The sequence below is a fragment of the Uranotaenia lowii genome, chromosome 2 (genome assembly GCF_029784155.1).
Source record: "Uranotaenia lowii strain MFRU-FL chromosome 2, ASM2978415v1, whole genome shotgun sequence".
Classification (NCBI taxonomy): Eukaryota; Metazoa; Arthropoda; class Insecta; order Diptera; family Culicidae; genus Uranotaenia; species Uranotaenia lowii.
Genome location: NC_073692.1, coordinates 112552745 through 112570875, shown reverse-complemented (window position 1 = coordinate 112570875; position 18131 = coordinate 112552745). Strand labels below are relative to the sequence as shown.

Below are 18131 nucleotides of genomic sequence, written 5' to 3'. Positions count from 1 at the left end.
GTCAAACGGGGCATCATGCGAAAGCAGCGTTGGATGCAACATTTGTTTACCACAACACTCATTCAATTTATATTTCAATATACTGTAATAAAGTTATCATTGAATGATAACGAAATGATGATGACATAGTTTTTAACAGTTTTTTTTTTTGGTTCTCTTAAAAAAATTAAAAAATCGAGCAATAGATGTACATATTTTAATTTCGAGAAAACACGCTATAAATTTGTTAGGTTTGGCCATTTTCCATACATTTTTGAAAAATTTTAAAACATTTTTCTTTCGAACGTAAAAGTATGCGGAATATTTTGAAAATCTAAAAAATCGTTTGGTATTATTTCCTAAAAATCGATCATTTTTGCACTTATAACCCTTCGGCTCTGCGGGTCTCATATAATTTTACAAAAAAGGCTACCGTCACTGTTTAAAAAAAACAATTACGATTACAATTTTTAAATTATCAAAATTGTACGGTATTTGACACATTTTCTGTAAATTTCATCACAAATTTTTCAATGTTTTCTGCTTCGGTTTTGGTGACCACATATCATTTGTATGAAGAGCATTCAAGGGGACTCTAGTTTTATTAATGAGAAGTTTGGATAGCTTCTGAAAGGTAGTAAGATCGTATCAAAATCGTTTAACAATCGTAAAAAATCACCGAAGCATATCAAAATCATAATTCAATTTATACTTTTACAACAACTTCAACCATTCGTAACATGAATTCCACTTCAACAACTTTGTACATCCATCCAAACTAAATAACTTTTGCCAATTATGTAAAATGTCGAAAGTTTGCTCTGTATTTTTTTCCAATTTGTTATTGTTTCCTAAGCTTTAACAGAAAAGGGTATATTTATGAAAATTAAAACAAATCCAAATATATAAACATATTAATTGGCATCTTGCTCTGTATTTATGAACATCAAAAATGAAAAACTAGACAGAATTAACAGTTGGGAAGTTATCCGGTTTTGTTCTGACAAATTTTTCAGAAGAACGATTTTTTTAGCAAAATTTTGACTTGAAAAATGTGCAATTAAAAAAAGACTCAAATTCGTTTTTATTCTGTTTATAGAAGCCCTTCCAAATACATTTGTCATATCGAGATATTGAAAAATTTGGAAAGAGTTGGATTGAGTTGAGGTTAAGCTCCATACTTTGAAAAAATCAATATTATTTGTGATATTACTAGAGTTCGTTGAAAAAATTATTTTTTAAATGTTAAAAGCTTGTGCTTGCTTTATTTCGCATTCTGCTTTTTTTTTTAAATTTGTCTATCGAATTTTTCTAAGGAAAACGGTGAACTTGAAAATTTTGAAAAATGGTTGGTCTTTTTATATTTGGATCCATAAAATTGACTTTATGTCCGTTGTAAACCAATGAGATTTTAAATGCCTTGAAAAGATTGACGTACATCAGTTGGGAGGCAAAACTAATTTCATATTGCGAAACATTTATAACATTTTTCAAATGGAGCAAAATTTGTAAAAATATGCAAGTAGCAAAATCGTCTTATAAAGATGAATCTATACGAAGGTTTCCAGAATTTTTTCAGCACGTATACGGGCCGGAAAATCCGGATAATTTTAATCTTAAAACCTGCCAAAATTTTGGCATTTGATTTCAAAATTGTCGACCAATACTTCAGGCAATATCAATTCAAATTAATAGCAAAAAAAAACATAAAGTGATCAGCAGATTTTAAATCGTATTTAAGGCTTCCACAAAACCTTTCATGGTAATATTTATAGAAGTTACTAAAAAACATTCTCGATAAAACCGGGTAACCTGCAAACTTAATCTTAACTCGATGTGACTTAGGCAAATGTTTTCAAAAATCTGTTACTATTTTTTTATTTGGCCCGCCAGCCAATCTCATTTCTGAAATTTGAAGGTTTGAGAAATAAAAAATGACCCCAAATCGACTTAGTCTTATGCACATATTTTATTTCTTTGATCTGGTGTTTTACGTGATCGAGCTGTCAATTCAGCCGGGACAGATATCTAATTCTTCTTTTGTAACACCCCCACCCCCTTGGGTTTTTCCAAAAATAAAGTTTAAAGTATAAACTTGATAAATTCTTCGAAAACTCAAAAAGTTGGAAAAGAGATTGCCACACTGTTGAAAATGGGCATCGTAGCTCCTTTTGATTTTCAATTTTTTTAAATAGTTTCTAAAATACCTAGCTTCATCGTTTTTCTACAATATGGAATGCATTCAAGCTTTTATCAGATTTGTACCAATTTTTGACAATTAGTATTTTTCATGGTCTCTTTTGTGATATTTTATCTCCAATCGACAAAAGAAGGATTTCTAATTTGTTCCGGCCTTATATAAGTCGAAAAGTAGAAGGCAAAATAAAAAATTATCGGCAATTTAATTTTCCATAATTCATTGCACAGTTTTTTATTCAGCAGATGCGCTTGTTTTGTCTATATTTTTCGTCTTTTCCGACATCTTCGGTTAATGAAGGCTTAAAATGTGTATAATTCCAGGGGTAAAAACAGTCCGAAAATATCCACACTTTTTTTTTAAATAATTTTAAAGAAAATTGAGAATAGTTATCTCATTTAAGAATAAATGTTTAGACATTTAAGAAAACCTAGTTCGGATATATAGGCATTTAAACCGCAATATTTTTGATATTATAATCTATATATCTTTTGTATGGCCCAATCCTCAAATTTAGCGTGTTACAGTAAGCGGATCTTAAGATAACGGAAATCTTTTTCACGCTATCTCACAACAAAATTATTGATAAAATAAATTTCGAATTCCTGTAGTTCAAATGAAACGCTAGCCCCCAATGTCAATTCGATCTGAACCCTAATCGAATCATCTGCACCCTGGCTGCGGAGAGCAGTGCTCCCGAATCTCCCAATCAACATCTGACATGACCGCACTAGTTCAAAACATCGGTGACCTATTTTCCCGTTATTGGATAAGACTCGAACTGAGACATAAAGTGGTGAAATGTCCCGACCCAGAATTTCCTAAGTTTTTTTTTTTTGTTTTCGTTAACCCACGTCTGTTGTCTCGTCATCGGACCAAGTTTTTGATGATGTAATTCGTAACGACCATCCAGATAAGTCTCGTCGAATCTGTTTCAAAAAGGGAGAATTTTCCGTTTTTGTCGCTAGAAGCTGCCAGGACGAAACAAATGTGTACCGATCCTTTATTTTTTTGGTTCTTGACCGGGACGACTGTCGTTGGTCGGGTCAATTTCCTCGTTGAGCTGTTGGGCCATGTGCCATGTCGGAGTCCCGGAAAGAACGATGCCACCATCAGCCAGCAGTGGCCATAAGTGGCTGATATTGCCAGCGTCATTTTTTTTTCCTCTTCGAGCCAATTCACTTCCGGGTGTCTCCTTCGCCCGGGTAAGAGGTCAAACTGACTTCCCCTACTTGGCTGGAAGCAAACATTTCGTTATTTGTCGGAACATTTCGGGAGACACATCTTTCCACAGCGTGCCTGCCAGGGCCCAGGTCACTTCCCAAAGCTCGAAGCTCACAGAAGCTGCTCTCCCTCCGTCATAATATGGTATGACATGTCACCGAAAGGTTCGACCTGTTAGATTTTGTTTCCACTTTTTTCCTTCCTACGAGATGATGTTGTTTCGTATTCCAAGTCCGTACAGCAGCCAAGTAGTGAGCCAGTCGACACAAACCCATCGAGTAGAACCCGGAATACAGAAGCATTCTCTAGTCTCAAGATGTATGGAACGATATACTTACTAGTTTCAACCATATGTTTGTGACGAGTAGTTGATTCTTTTCATCCTGTAAAGAGAAAGAAGGGAGAAAAAACGAAAATGAGAAAAAATGATGCAGAAAAATGCTGTAATCATTGGTTTGATAGCAATAAGATTAACATATCGAGTAGGTTGGGTCGTATGCCAAAGGATTAACTTTTAGTTTAAAGCAAACACTCATACAATTTTAAAAATCATTGTTAAGCGCATCATATAACCAAACTTCAAAATCTTTAATTTTTTTGCAAAAAGAAAATTGATTTGAACTTGAGAAATCACATTCGAAAGGGAGAATGGGGATCCCATTTTCTTATTTTCATCATATCTATTGGTATTGAGTTATTTTCATCAGGTAATAATTTAATAGGTATTATTTAGTTATTGGATAAATATTAGTTATTTCGTGCAAAGCAATGATCAATATTTATTGAGAATACTCTAAAGTATTTAGGGTAGCCATCCATCCCGCAAAATCGGGACATATTCCACTTTTATTGAGAATGTCCCACCGTTCCGCAATTTGCTCGAAATGTTCCGCTTTTTTCAACTAAGTTTCATATAAAATATGAAACTTGTCTTGTATATGATTTAATTGCACAAAACGATGTATGCTTGTTCTTATTACTTTGGAAAAGATATTCTGAAATTTTGCGATGCAATTACGTCGCAAGAAACAAAATGTAAACAAACAGTTTTATTACAAAAAAAATATAAAAAATTACATAAACTAGTCGCGACATTTTTCCATTTAGAATATTCGCAGCCTGAGCAACATATTCTATATGTGAAATACAAATTTTAAAGTTGTTTTGACAACTTTTGCAGCAGTTTTCTGGCCATTCTTAAAAAGTTTCATACGACGTAATGAATGCTCACGCGAGATTTCAGCATATTGTTGGAGTGCTTCGAATCTGTTTCATTTTTATATTTGAGGAAACCTCCCAAGAGGTTTAATTTAAATGAAATATAAATTCTCCAATTATGCTCGTTATCACTTCCAGTTATACATATCGAGTGATTTTTCTCAAGTACGTTTCGAATGAAATATATATTCATGCTTCAACAATGTGAAAAGGGATATAGTTTCACGTGTTCGGGTAAGATATCAATCTATTAAACTTTGTGGGCCAAGATATTGCTTTTAAAGTTATTAGCAAAACTGAATGTAGTTTAAAAATATTTTATTTGTTATAATATTTGTTAAAGTTTAAGTTTCTATTTGTCAAGCTCCATTTCATAATGTAGTGCAACATATGAGTTAAAAATTTAAATTTCAAGGTAAAAAACATTCAACAAATGAACTCAAACTTACATTTGTACATAGAAATAATCAAAAACTTGTAAAACTTATGAATAACAAAAAAAAATTTTTTTGTTGAGAGTAAATTGCCTAATCGGAACTTTATACAATAGTTTGCATTTGGCGGAACATAGAAAAGCTTTAATTGTGTACTCCTGGGAAAAAAATCAAAACGCTTACTGAAGAAGATAATGAGTAATCATCGAAATAATGGTATCTGATTTTTTCTTAAACCATGGTTGAATAAGAACGAATCTTTCGAATGCTTTCGTTTAGTACTCCTAGGATTTTAGTAATAAAAAAGTGCTGAGAATAAACTGAAGAGGTGAATATTGGAAGATACTCGAAAAAGTTGCAAAGAAGAAAGTAAACGGGCATATTTACGACAGATGGTGGCGATGTAAAATTGAAGAAGTAGTAACAATAATAATAATATTTATTTATGACCCTTTAAAATGAATGTCATTTATGTCAGGATTGGAAGGAGTAAAAGCTTGCGGTTGTTTTTTGACGCAAAACGTTACTCCAGTTTCGAAAATAATGTTTGCATTGTTCCGATGTGGTAGGAAATAAGGTGAAAAAAAGTGAGATTATAAGATAAAATAAGTAGAGGTGCGGCAGCAAGTTAGTGTCTAGTGTAATTGGAAATTCGACTTTTTAATGTAACTATTTATTTTATAAAGACCAACTACCCAGGTATATACACAAATGCCGGAATATCTTATGAAAATGATTAAAAATTGTAAATTTCAATTAATTTTTTAATGACTGTGGAGGTGATTTTAAACATTCCTCCAAAAAAAAAAAATACGAAAAATATAGAATGCATAGGTGTTCATAGTTTGGTAAAACTGCGGTGAATCCGTGCACCCACGGTGGATTTTTGATTTTTCAGGGATTGCCTGATTTTTCGAGGCTCTGCTTGACAACCTGATAAGCCATTTAATTTCCCTAATTTTTGAAAATATCCCTGATTTTGGATGATTTTTTGCGAATGTGATGAAAAATGGGTAGTAAAGAACTGGATTGGGTACCATTGCTTAAGTTAAAAAGTGAAAATGTGGCTGAATAAAAGCAATCAAAAGATTCTTTATGATTGTTATTTGAAAAAGAAAATTAAAAAGAATCTTTGCATTGCTTTGATTGAGAATAATTATTCAGCCAAGTAGACCCACAGAACATATTGGAGTGAAAATGTACTTAACACCAACCAACAACAAAAAAATAAGGTCATCACTTTGAGCGAAATTTCCGTTACATACGTAGCCTAATTTTGCCTGATTTTTAATTCACCAGTTCACTGGTTTAAAAAAAAAATGTTGGCAACCCTGCATTTGCCTCAGTTTTTGTAGAATCAATCCATCTTAAAGTTGGAAGGAGGGCTAAAAAAGAGGTTAGAGTCGTCGGGCAATCAACGAGCAGCAGCCAACCACCTGCCGGGCCTGTATCTTTATTCGTAATCAAACCTCCAAACCGTCAAGATGTGTGCAGCGTTACCACATATACAGATTTTTCTGTAATCATACAGATTTTTTTTGGAATTTTTAAACCAAGAATCTGTATAAACAGATTACAGATAGTTGGAATTTTATAAAAAAAAAAGTATACAGATTGATAGCAAATTGAAAAATTTTCAAAATATTTTGCTAATACTGTGAGTTGGATGTTCGAAATAGATATTATCGATTACATAATCTATTTCGAACATCCAACGTTCAAGCCACCTTCAATAGTAACACCGACAAATTTGAAAAATTTTCCAGATCAGAGATCGGGACCCTTAAAATGCAGCGCTTATAATGAAAATCAAGGGTTTGAAAATATTTTTAAAATCGGCATTAAGAATCATACACCAAAATAGGATATTGCTTTACACGAAATGTAACTTTTAATGCCAGTTAAACATCATTGAATCAATTCCGCATCTATGAACATTTTTCTTACAGTATACTGCGAATATAACTGAGTACAGAAACTACTCAAACCATTTGGCTAAGGTTTAATTGAACCCATTATATACATTCTGGGATTTAGTTTTTCTTGAAACATTGAGAGTTTACTGTTGCTTGGAAAATATGGAATTTTGAATTGTATTTTTTTAATATATCTTTATTAGTACCAATTCATCATTACATTTATATTACATTAATACATTAAATTAGGTGTTCAGTTCAATAATGAACTTTCAGAGCCCTATAGTTTAATAATCACTAAAATTTATTTATTCGACTTAAATTGGCTGAGCACAATCAAGCATTTTTATAAAGGAGAACATCCTGTAGTGAAAAAAAAATATTTTAAACTAAAAACTAAAGCTATCCTAAAATTAAACTAATTGTAGAGAGAGCGAATCTCTGCGATGGGAGACTGCATCGATTTGCCTCTGAAGTTGGAGATGATTTTGTTGGCCATCTCTTCGATAGATTCAATGCCTGCAATCCGATGAAGATCTTCGGTGCTGTGCCAAGGTGGAAGCCGCAAAATCATTTTCAGAACCTTGTTCTGAATCCTCTGGATGGCTTTCTTCCTCGTCGCGCAGCAGCTAGACCAAATCGGAACTGCATACATTATCGCTGGTCGGAAGACTTGCTTGTAAATAAGCATCTTATTCTTCAGGCAAAGTCGGGATTTCCTGTTGATGAGAGAATAAAGAGATTTAGTGTATTTATTACATTTAGATTGAATATCTTCAATGTGATTCTTAAAAGAAAGATTCCGATCAAGTGTGAGTCCCAAGTACTTCACGTGATCAGACCATTCTAATGAAACCCCATTAAAAGTTATGGAATGATTTTCATTAGGTTTTAAAAAATTTGCTCTTGGCTTATGGGGAAATAAAATAAGTTGAGTTTTGGAAGCGTTAGGAGAAATTTTCCACATTTTCAAGTAATTCAAAAATGAATTTAAATTTTGTTGCAATCTACTGCGTACCACCCGTAAATTTCGACCTTTGGCTGAAAGCAAAGTATCGTCAGCAAATAATCTTCTACCTTTTCCTTCTGGGACATCAGGAAGATCAGAAGTAAAAATATTGTATAAAATAGGCCCAAGTATACTACCCTGAGGGACACCAGCTCTAATGGGTATCCTTTCAGAGTATGAATTTTGATAGCTTACTTGCAAAGTTCGGCTAGTCAAATAATTTTGAATAATTTTGGTGAGATATACAGGAAAATCAAATCGAGCTAATTTAGCTACTAAACCTTTGTGCCAAACACTGTCAAAAGCTTTTTCAATATCAAGAAGAGCAACACCAGTTGAATAACCTTCAGATTTACTAGCGTTAATCATATTAGTTACACTCAAAAGTTGATGTGTAGTAGAATGTCCATGACGAAAACCAAATTGTTCATCAGGGAAAATAGAATTCTGATTAATGTGAATCATCATTCTATTCAAAATAACTCTCTCAAATAGTTTACTTAAAGAAGGAAGCAAAATAATTGGTCGATAACTTGAAGGCTCTGAAGCACTTTTTCCAGGTTTCAAAATTGGAGTTACTTTGGCATTTTTCCATTTATTGGGAAAATAAGCCAATTGAAAACATTTATTGAAGATTTTAACTAAAAAATTTAAAGTGCTTTCAGGCAACTTTTCAATAAGAATATAGAAAATCCCATCTTCCCCCGGGGCTTTCATATTTTTAAATTTTTTGAAAATCAATTTAAGTTCATCAATGTTTGTCTCACAAGAACTTTCAAACACAATTTGCTTAGAAAGAATATCATCAAATTCTAGGGAAATTTGAGCATCTATTGGACTTACAACGTTTAAATTAAAATCATGAGCAGACTCAAATTGTTGGGCTACTTTTTGAGCTTTTTCTGAATTAGTTAAAAGAAGTTTATCCCCATCTTTCAAAGTAGGAATTGGCTTCTGGGGCTTTTTTAGAATTTTAGTTAATTTCCAAAATGGCTTTGAGTAGGGTTTTATGTCCTCTACTGCTTTAGCAAAATTTTCATTACGAATGAAATTTAAACGACGTTTGATCTCTTTTTGAAGGTCGCAATAAATAAATTTCAAATAAGGATCCCTAGTTCGTTGAAATTGGCGTCGACGAATGTTTTTCAGTCGTATCAAAAACTGAAGATCATCATCAATTAAAGGTTGATTAAATTTATGTTTAACTTTAGGTATTGAAGCGACTCTAGCATTGACTATTGAAGTTGTCAAATTTTCTACAGCCAAATCAATATCTTCTATTGAATTCAATGGAACGTTTACATCTAAATTATGTTCAATAAAATTCATATATCGCTCCCAGTTAGCCTTTTGAAAATTAAAAGTTGATTTTAAAGGGTTTTCAATGGGACTTTGGGATAAAGAAAATGTTACTGGAAGGTGGTCTGAATCAAGGTCCGCATGAGTAACTAATTGACTACAATGCTCGCCTAAATCCGTTAGAACCAAATCAATTGTGGAAGGATTTCTAATCGAAGAGAAACAAGTATGCCCATTAGGATATTCAACAGTATAATAACCTGCAGAGCAGTCATTAAACAAAATATTCCCATTAGAATTTGATGAAATATTATTCCAAGATCGGTGTTTTGCATTAAAGTCACCAATAATAAAAAAATTTAGATTTATTTCTGGCGAGTTTTTGTAAATCTCCCTTCAAAAAATTTTTCTGTTCACCGCTACATTGAAAAGGCAAATATGCGGCAACAATTATAATTTTCCCCATAGAAGTTTCTAATTCAATTCCAATTGTTTCTAAGACTTTTGTATTGAAAGAAGGAAGAAGTCTAAATTTGAGACGACTATTGAAAACAATAGCTACACCCCCACCTTTTCGATCAAGTCGATCATTTCGTAAAATTTTAAAGAAAGCATCGCTTTTCAAGTTATTGTCTGGCTTTAAAAAAGTTTCAGTAATGGCAGCAATATGTATGTTTTGAGTTTTCAAAAATAAAAAGAACTCGTCTTGGTTAGCCAGCAAAGATCTAGCGTTCCAATTCATAATATTTAAACATCTATTTGGATCCATGAGGGAATCGTAAAGTCATAATAATTTTGTTAGCATAATTAAAAGAAGTTTGGAAAGCTTCAAACATTGAATTTGCTTTCAACATAAGTTGCATCATTTCCATTAAATTTTGATGCAAAAATTTTAATTTTTCCTCAGTAATCTCACCCAAATCAACAAAATTGTTAGAATCAGAAGAGGAAGGAGAAGAAAAAGTATTTGAATTTCGGGGATTTTCCCAAGCCTTCGCATGAACGTTGAGACTTGGTTTTTTCCCATTTTTATTAGTTAAACCTGAAGAGGGCAACCCATTTTCAACCACCTCTGAGAACGATAAACAACGAGTCTGTGGCGCAGAATCAGCCCAGGTAACATTAAAATCACTTCGGGTATTACCCAGCCGTGATTCCAATGTAGGCCGAGGCTGACTGCAAACAGGCAGGTTGTTTGCCGGTCTGACGTGTGTAGACGAAAAAGAGGAAGGAGGAGAAGAAACTTTTCTGGAAACTTTGGGGTTTTTCCTAGAAGCAACAATTTTTGCCCTAACGGGACAATCTAGAGAATTCGAGGAATGATTACCTGCGCAATTCGCACACTTAAAAAATTCTGTTTTTGGCTTATCACCACCAAAAAGGCATTTAGATTTTTCATGATCGAATGAGCCGCAAAACATGCATCTGGCATTCATTCTACAATTTTTAGTGCCATGACAAAAAGCTTGACAACGACGACATTGCGTAATATTTTGAAAAAAATTGGTATGGGATTTACGAAAAGTTTCAAATTTTACTCGACAATGAAACATAAGACGAGCCTTTTCCAAAATTTTCAAATTATTAACCTGATCCTTTTTAAAATGGATCAAATAAAGTTCAGGAGCAAAACCAACACTACTGGTATTATTCGTGTTGGTTCTTTTCCTCATTTGAATTACTTGAATCGGAGAAAAACCTAACAAAGAATTTAATTCAGTTGTGATTTCATCCGGTGTCTGATCGCCGGTGAGACCACGAAGTACAACTTTAAAAGGACGATCACCTCTAGTGTCGTACGTAAAAAATTGGTGTTTTTTATTATTCAAATAATTTAAAATTTTTTGAAAATCATTAAAAGATTCCGCCAATATACGAGCAGTTCCCCTTCGACCGATCTGAAAAGAAATCTTCACATCCTTGACGGAAGTGACGATTTCTTTTCGAAAGGCATTGAAGTCAGGAATCGTGACCGTTATTGGTGGAATCTTTTCGTTTTTAAGAGTATAAGAAGAAGAAGAAGGTTTCTTAATACTCTTATCAGAATTAAATATGAATATTTCCTCATCACCGATCTAATGAAGGACATCGAATAAATTGGAAATTTCAACTGTTTTGGCAGATGGCCCTGGATTAGGTTCAGCAATCCGTTTTCTTCCGGCCCTTGAGCCGGCCGAAGACTTCCCCATGCTGGAAAGAAAAGAGAAAATATGAATAAAAGAAAATGAAAATAATTTTAGCACTGAAAAGTACTGATTGAAATACAGGTAAGGAAAAAATAAATAATGTAAAATGTTCCTGCAGGTACACAGCAACGATACGATGCTCCGGCGTACGTGTTGACGGCTCAACGGTACAGATGGAAGTGATTTTGAATTGTATGTTATATTCCTACGTTTGTTACTGGAATAAATAATTTGATTATATTTATAATATTCAGGTTGGAAATATTTCAAAGTGATAAAAAAAATCTTAAAGTGACATTTTGCTAATTTTTGTAATTACTTTAAAAATAAATTTTTAAACTTTTTCTAGGTAACAGCATTGTTGTTATGTTTTATTTGGCACATTTTTCTTTCACATTGATCTTTGTGAGACATTCTTGATTCTAAATATACTTAATGAGTTAATTCACCCAAGGATCAAGTATCCTCATTCTCTTTTATATTAGTTAACGATTTTTGAAATAAAGACGTCTACGATGAAATTGCCACACTATGAAATTGCTCGAACTTTTTAACCGTTGGGTAGAATTCAATGATAATTTCGTTGGATTTAGTTTATAGTGCATTGTTTACATCCTGAAAGTTTTTAAGTTCTGTGATCAAAACTTGCGGAAATGGAGTCGAAAGAACAGCCCGTGCGTGATAAAATCTTCAGCATTCATCACTACAACAAGGATCTCTCGCATCGTTTCATCACTTAAACGTTGGGAATCGCGAATTCCACGATGTCGCGAGTGATTGAGCGGCCCGAGAAACGATTGATCACAGATCGGAAGCCCAAAAATGAAGGAAAAAGTATTCCGTACAACACCAAAAATCAAAACCGCGTAGTTGGGGCCTTCAACCGAATCCCGAATGCCTCCGTTCGGGATGTAGCTTAGAAGATGCGCCTAAGCCAAAATTTGTCCAGTAGGCCAAAACTTACCCAGACAACCAGAAGTCGTATATTATTTTACAGATTATATCGTATGAATGTTATATAAACTTATTTTCGTATATCTGCATCTCCGATGTGCGGCTCATGCATATCCTTTATCGTATTGAAATGCATTGCATGTTTTTAATACGTATATATTCACCTACAATGTGCGTCCCATGCATATTCTTTATCGTATTTAAATACATTGCATGATTTTATTACGACAAAACAATCTAAATCAAGGATATGTGTGCTAATGTACCCATATGGCCTCCAAAATTATACGTAAATACTGGTTTTGCTGCATTATATACGATATGTTTACACGTATATTTGCACGTATATTTGGTTTGCAAATTTGATATACCCACCAAATGGTTGTCTGGGTAGGCAGGGCTTCGAACGTTCAAGGTTCAAAAGGTTCCTAATCGCGACGAGAAGCAGAACAAGTCCACCAAAACCCGTGCCAGGAAGTTGTACCTCAACATGCTGACGAAAGTTGAATGTTGCATCATGGACGTCGAAACATATGTGAAGGCCGACTTCAAACAGCTCCCCGAAAACCTGTTTTTCACGGCCAATGATAAGTTCAGCATTCCGGAGCATGTCCGCATTCAGAAGATGCCCAAACTTGCGAATAAATTCCTGGTTTGACAAGCCATCTACACGTGCGGGAAGTGGAGTGCACCTTTCGTGACCCAGGACACTATGAACGGACAAGTGTTTATGTAAGAGTGCCTCCGGAAGCGGCTGCTTCCTCTCCTGGAGGCCCACAACGCCCTTACAATCTTCTGGCCGGATTTGACCTCATGCCACTACTCCAAGAACAAGCTGAAGTGGTATGCGCACAATAAGGTCAATTTCGTGCCAGAAATGTTCAACCCCCAACACTCCGGGGCTCCGCCACATCGAGAAGTACTGGGCGATTATGAAGCAGAACCTTCTTAAACGACCTAAGATAGTGAATACAGTAAAAGAACTGATGAAAGTATAGGTTTATATGCAAAAACGGTTGATTCACAGGTTGTGCAGAATCTTATGGCCAGGATTAAGGCCAAGGTAAGAGCATTTACGTATGGACTGTAAACAGAATACGAGGTGGTAAAATGAAGTTTTATGGTTATTTTTCAATCTCTGAAAATTTGATGGCATTCGGTTGAAAACTCGAATTTTGCGAATAAATGTTGTGTGTGGCAATTTCTTCGTGGGCACCCTTTATTCAGAACTAACCCAAAACGGCTTCTTATGATCTTTTGATATTTTCTATCATCAGCGAAAAAAATTCTCACAATTCTGGTTTGAAATTTCTCTTTGTCAGGCGAGCTGTTTCTGTTATTTATTCCCAACGGAAAAGTCCGAGACCTGAAAACTCAAATTTAATCCGAACATAAAAATTGGTCGGAACCTAAGCTTGCTAAACGCCTCGAAACCGGATGCTCCATTTTGGTTGAGCATATCCAGCGCCAAAGCCAGCTCGCATTCCTAGAACAAACCAATCGCTGCAAATAGCGCTCCCCATTCTGCGTGAATTATGTATGTCGGTCGGAACATACTCGTGAAAGAATTTCCGCTGGATTTAAACGGAAGCTTTCCGAAAGTGTACTTACTAGCTATGTGGTAAGTAAAACAGAGGTGGCACCAGAAATAGCCGAGCAATCCCTGCGTTGTGTCTATGGATGTAAGGCAAGAGGAGACGGCTCTCCAGACACTTCATTTAAACCCATTCTCGATTCCGGCATGTGCCGAGCCATCCACCAGAAGAACCATTCAGTACGAGACACCCGGGACGGAAAGACGTGTTTGCCGAGATTTTTTTTTCGGCTCGTTCCCCTCGCCTGGCTGATTCGGTGGTCTCGAACAGCTGCTGGAGCACAATTCCGGAACCGGGCAAAATTTTCGGTATGTTTGAAAAGCAGTTCCAATGAGAGGTCGGCGGAAGGAATCGGTTGAAAAGATTTTTCGTTTTCGCTTGCACCCTTAATTTGTGTGCGCGTGGGTGGAATGATCTTCCCCGTTTCGTTGCCAACTGGAAGTATAAATTTTAATCAAACTTCACCATTTAAAGAAGAGCTGAAATGAGACACCGGGGAATCACAATTCGGTTTCTATTTGAACTTCATGCCCGTTGTGCTCTGGCTGGCTGCTTGAACGATGATGGTTTGGATTGGGTTTTCTCGGTTCGCAAATATAACCACAAGTTTTGCCTGAGTGATTTTCTGCTGCTAAAGTAAGCAAGAAGAATTCAGAGATCATAAATTAAAGATAATCTAAACATTAAAATCCAGATAAGCTCAAAATGTCTCAGATTGGATTTAAACAATGCAAAAACTTCCGCAATGGCAAGCCTTCGTGGCGCAATCGGTTAGCGCGTTCGGCTGTTAACCGAAAGGTTGGTGGTTCGAGTCCACCCGGGGGCGCTATTGTTTTTTCTATATCTTCACGGATTTTTGAACTAGCAAATGATGAGGGTTATTGTTTAAATATAAGATTTAACAAACAAAAGTAGTTGTTTTGAGCAAAAGTATATAAATAGATTTTAATAGTCAAAAATGGTCAATAAAAATTTCATACAGTTAGTTTAGTTTTAGGGTAGTTTTTAGTTTAAGGCAACATATATTATTATTATTATTATTTTGACATGGGATGTTCTCCTACATTTGAATACTTAATTTTGCTCAGCAAATTTAAATCGAATAACTAATTTTTAGTTATTAGTCCACTATTCGGCTCCGAACAATTCATTCACACTTTATTTAATGTTATAATTTAATATAAATGTAATGATGGTTTGGTTAAAATAAAGACATATTTAAAAAATGCCAATCTAACTAGTAAAATCTTCTTATGAGGAAACAGCATTGAAAAGTTGAAATATATCAAGGCAATAATCAACACTCTTTCAACACTTAAGAAATCGGTTATGAAAAGATCACTTTCAAACATGAAAAACATTCACATTTGTAAAAAGAAAAATACGTTACATAGCAATAAAAATCTAAAACAACTGCGAAATATGACTTTTTGCTCGAATATGTTTTTTGAGGCCTCTTGGGTCACCAAATATCAATGTAAAATTTTAGTGGATTTGGTTGATGCCTGGATTAGCGCAACGCGTTTCAGTTTCGATTGGAAATTTCTATTATTCATTTTTTAGATCTTTTACATAAATTGTTTTTCGTCTTAATTGAAACTTTTGAAAATACATCATAAATCTTTTAAACAATGATAAGGTAGTGAATAAAGAATCCTTTTGTATCAAAATAGTAAAATTACTTTCATTGATGGTAGATATCTTAAAATTTTCATCGAAATCTGGTAAAATTAGCTTATGATTGCCAGAAATTCTGCTGCACGTATCCGGGTCGGGCAAATCCGGACTATTTTATTTGAAACATTTTAAAAATTCGTGTTCATCATCAAGTTAAACATTTGAATCATTATTTTTTGTCGAAAAACATAACCAGATTTTGAATTGTTTTTCGGGCTCCCAAAAACCGTTCATGTTTATTTTTATCGATCTAGCTTGAAGAATTTTATTTTTGGGTAGGAAAGTTCAAAATTAAATTGATGTAACTTGAAGTTTTAGTTTGATTTCCCAAAAAAAAAAACGATGTGAATGAATCAAAACAAAACCGAAATATTTTTCAACAAAATTTTGGCATCTGGGCCTGGCCAAACCTTTTCCAACTTTTTAAATTTATTACCCGGACAAATTCGGGTTAATCCGGGTAATCTGTGGGTAATTTTGCTTATTTCATTTGAACTTACAATTAGTTTTTTTTAAGAAAGCCTTAAATTTCAAAAAAAAAGGCTAAAAATAGATCCAAATTTGAATTTGAAGGATCAAAATATTGCAGTTAAAATCGGATTTATGCAAACTCGATCCCAGTTGGAGATTTAAGTCTGAAATCCGATTCTTGAAAAAACTACAATATTAATTATGTTGAACAACACTCCAATACATATGGAATTCCCTGCAATTTCTTTATAAGAAGATACAAGTTATCACATTTCATCAAAAATTAATTCCTGTGGAAAGTTTGTTTTAAAATTAGCTTTTCTAAAGACAAAACGTGCATAATGAACTCAAATTCTATATGATTTTTGTCATTTTCAGCTGAATTGTAAAAACGAACTGACTTTGGTTTAATTATAAAATCGAACTAACTAGCAATCAGAATTGCCTGCGATCTCTTGCAATTTGAATTCCGTACCGAAATAGTCATCGTTATAGATTTACTAGCTGACCCGTTGTGCTTTGCTACACCTTCCGAAAACAAATGTAATTTGGAAAAATTTATTCGAATTTAGATTTTAGAGAGCATTTTTCTAAATCAAACCTCATCATACTTCAGAACCAACAACTTTGAAATGAGAGCTGCAGCTGCAGTTCTGAATTGCAATTCAAAGATGATATATATTATTAACTGAAACTTGATCTCTAAACTCGTTTTTCAAGATCTGAAATTTGTACTCTGTACCCAAAAAAACCTTTTTAAATATGGTCCCTTCTTTGAAAAGCTCTTTATCTTAAATTTACATGGGAGCTCTATTATCTTTTTCAATTTTGTCCCCCACTGCTTGAAGAAGGTAGGCAAATTTAACAGGCTCGATACCCAAACAGCACTTATCATGGTTATGAAAAATATATTAAATTAGTTATGTATTAAATACAGTGCCAATTTCTTTTCTTTAAATAAATTTACTACGGTAAACATATAAATATTTAACAAAATATCAGTTGCATCACTAAATAAGTTCTCAGCGTTTTTTTTATTTTCTCTTTGAAAGTCAAATATTGAAAAATGTTGGCAAAAACAAATTTCTAAGTTTACATTTGTCCCGTATATTGGGGCAAGTGTCAATGCAAATCTTATGTACGATGCGTCAGAGTAATGGCTTTAAAATGGATTTAATACGAATTCCTGTTTATTGTTCTATCAAGTTTCACTGATATATCTGCAGTATTCCTGCAATATAAATTTATGTTTGTTACTCCACTTTTAACGAATACTGTTCAAAGGGAATGACTTTCATTTACAAAGACATTTAAGAATTTTTTAAAATCCGCTTCAGTTTCAACATTCGGAATACCCCTTCTGGTCTTTCCAACATATTGAATCATTTTGAAGAAGAATTTCTTAAAAGTTCGACGTTTGCCCTTGCCCCACCGTGTAAGTTGACAGAAGGGAATATTGTTTTTAACACTTTAAGGGTACCTATACTCAAAATTTAGCGTCCAGTTGAATATCAGTTCTAAAGTCTCGCTTTTCAAAAACGAAGCGGATCAAAAGTCCCTTTTATGCAGCCATGTAACACAAAAACACTTTTCATGTTAAGTACGTACTTAAAATGGTATGTAAGCAAAAAGTACGATGGTTTTTTCAGAATTATTTAAAATAAAAAGTTCCCATTTTCATTTCTAAATTCGTTTAAGTTGTGTATTTGGGCCAAAGTAACAATTTCTAGAAGAAAACATAATTTTTAATTTTTTTTAACAGAAAAAGTTGAACGTTTGAACATGTTCTAATGTTCCTTGAATGAATAATCGAATGCTACCTACATTAACATGAACTAAATATGGAAGTATTTTTGCAAATCTTTCAATTGGTTTTGATTTGATTGATAAAATATCAATCCGTGTCACATCTAGGCGTCATTTATAATGACGGGCTGTATACAAATCAAATAGGAAAGTAAAAAAACACATC

The 18131-nt window shown here is 33.9% G+C and overlaps 1 protein-coding gene and 1 non-coding gene across 2 annotated transcripts in view; one reads left to right on the top strand and one right to left on the bottom strand.

The window, feature by feature from the left end:
• The window catches only part of LOC129741783 (neuronal acetylcholine receptor subunit alpha-7-like), a 64288-nt gene extending 47642 nt beyond the window's left edge, over positions 1-16646 (bottom strand). Inside the window, exons 1-2 of the mRNA XM_055733567.1 lie at positions 16635-16646; positions 3739-3783 (exon numbers count right to left, since the gene is read on the bottom strand). Coding sequence (XP_055589542.1) covers positions 3739-3783; positions 16635-16646 — 57 coding nt within the window. The remainder of the gene's footprint in view (positions 1-3738; positions 3784-16634) is intronic.
• Trnan-guu (transfer RNA asparagine (anticodon GUU)) lies at positions 14764-14837 on the top strand. Its single transcript has one exon. It is a non-coding gene; the product is annotated as a tRNA-Asn (tRNA).
• Positions 16647-18131: the final 1485 nt, after the last annotated feature.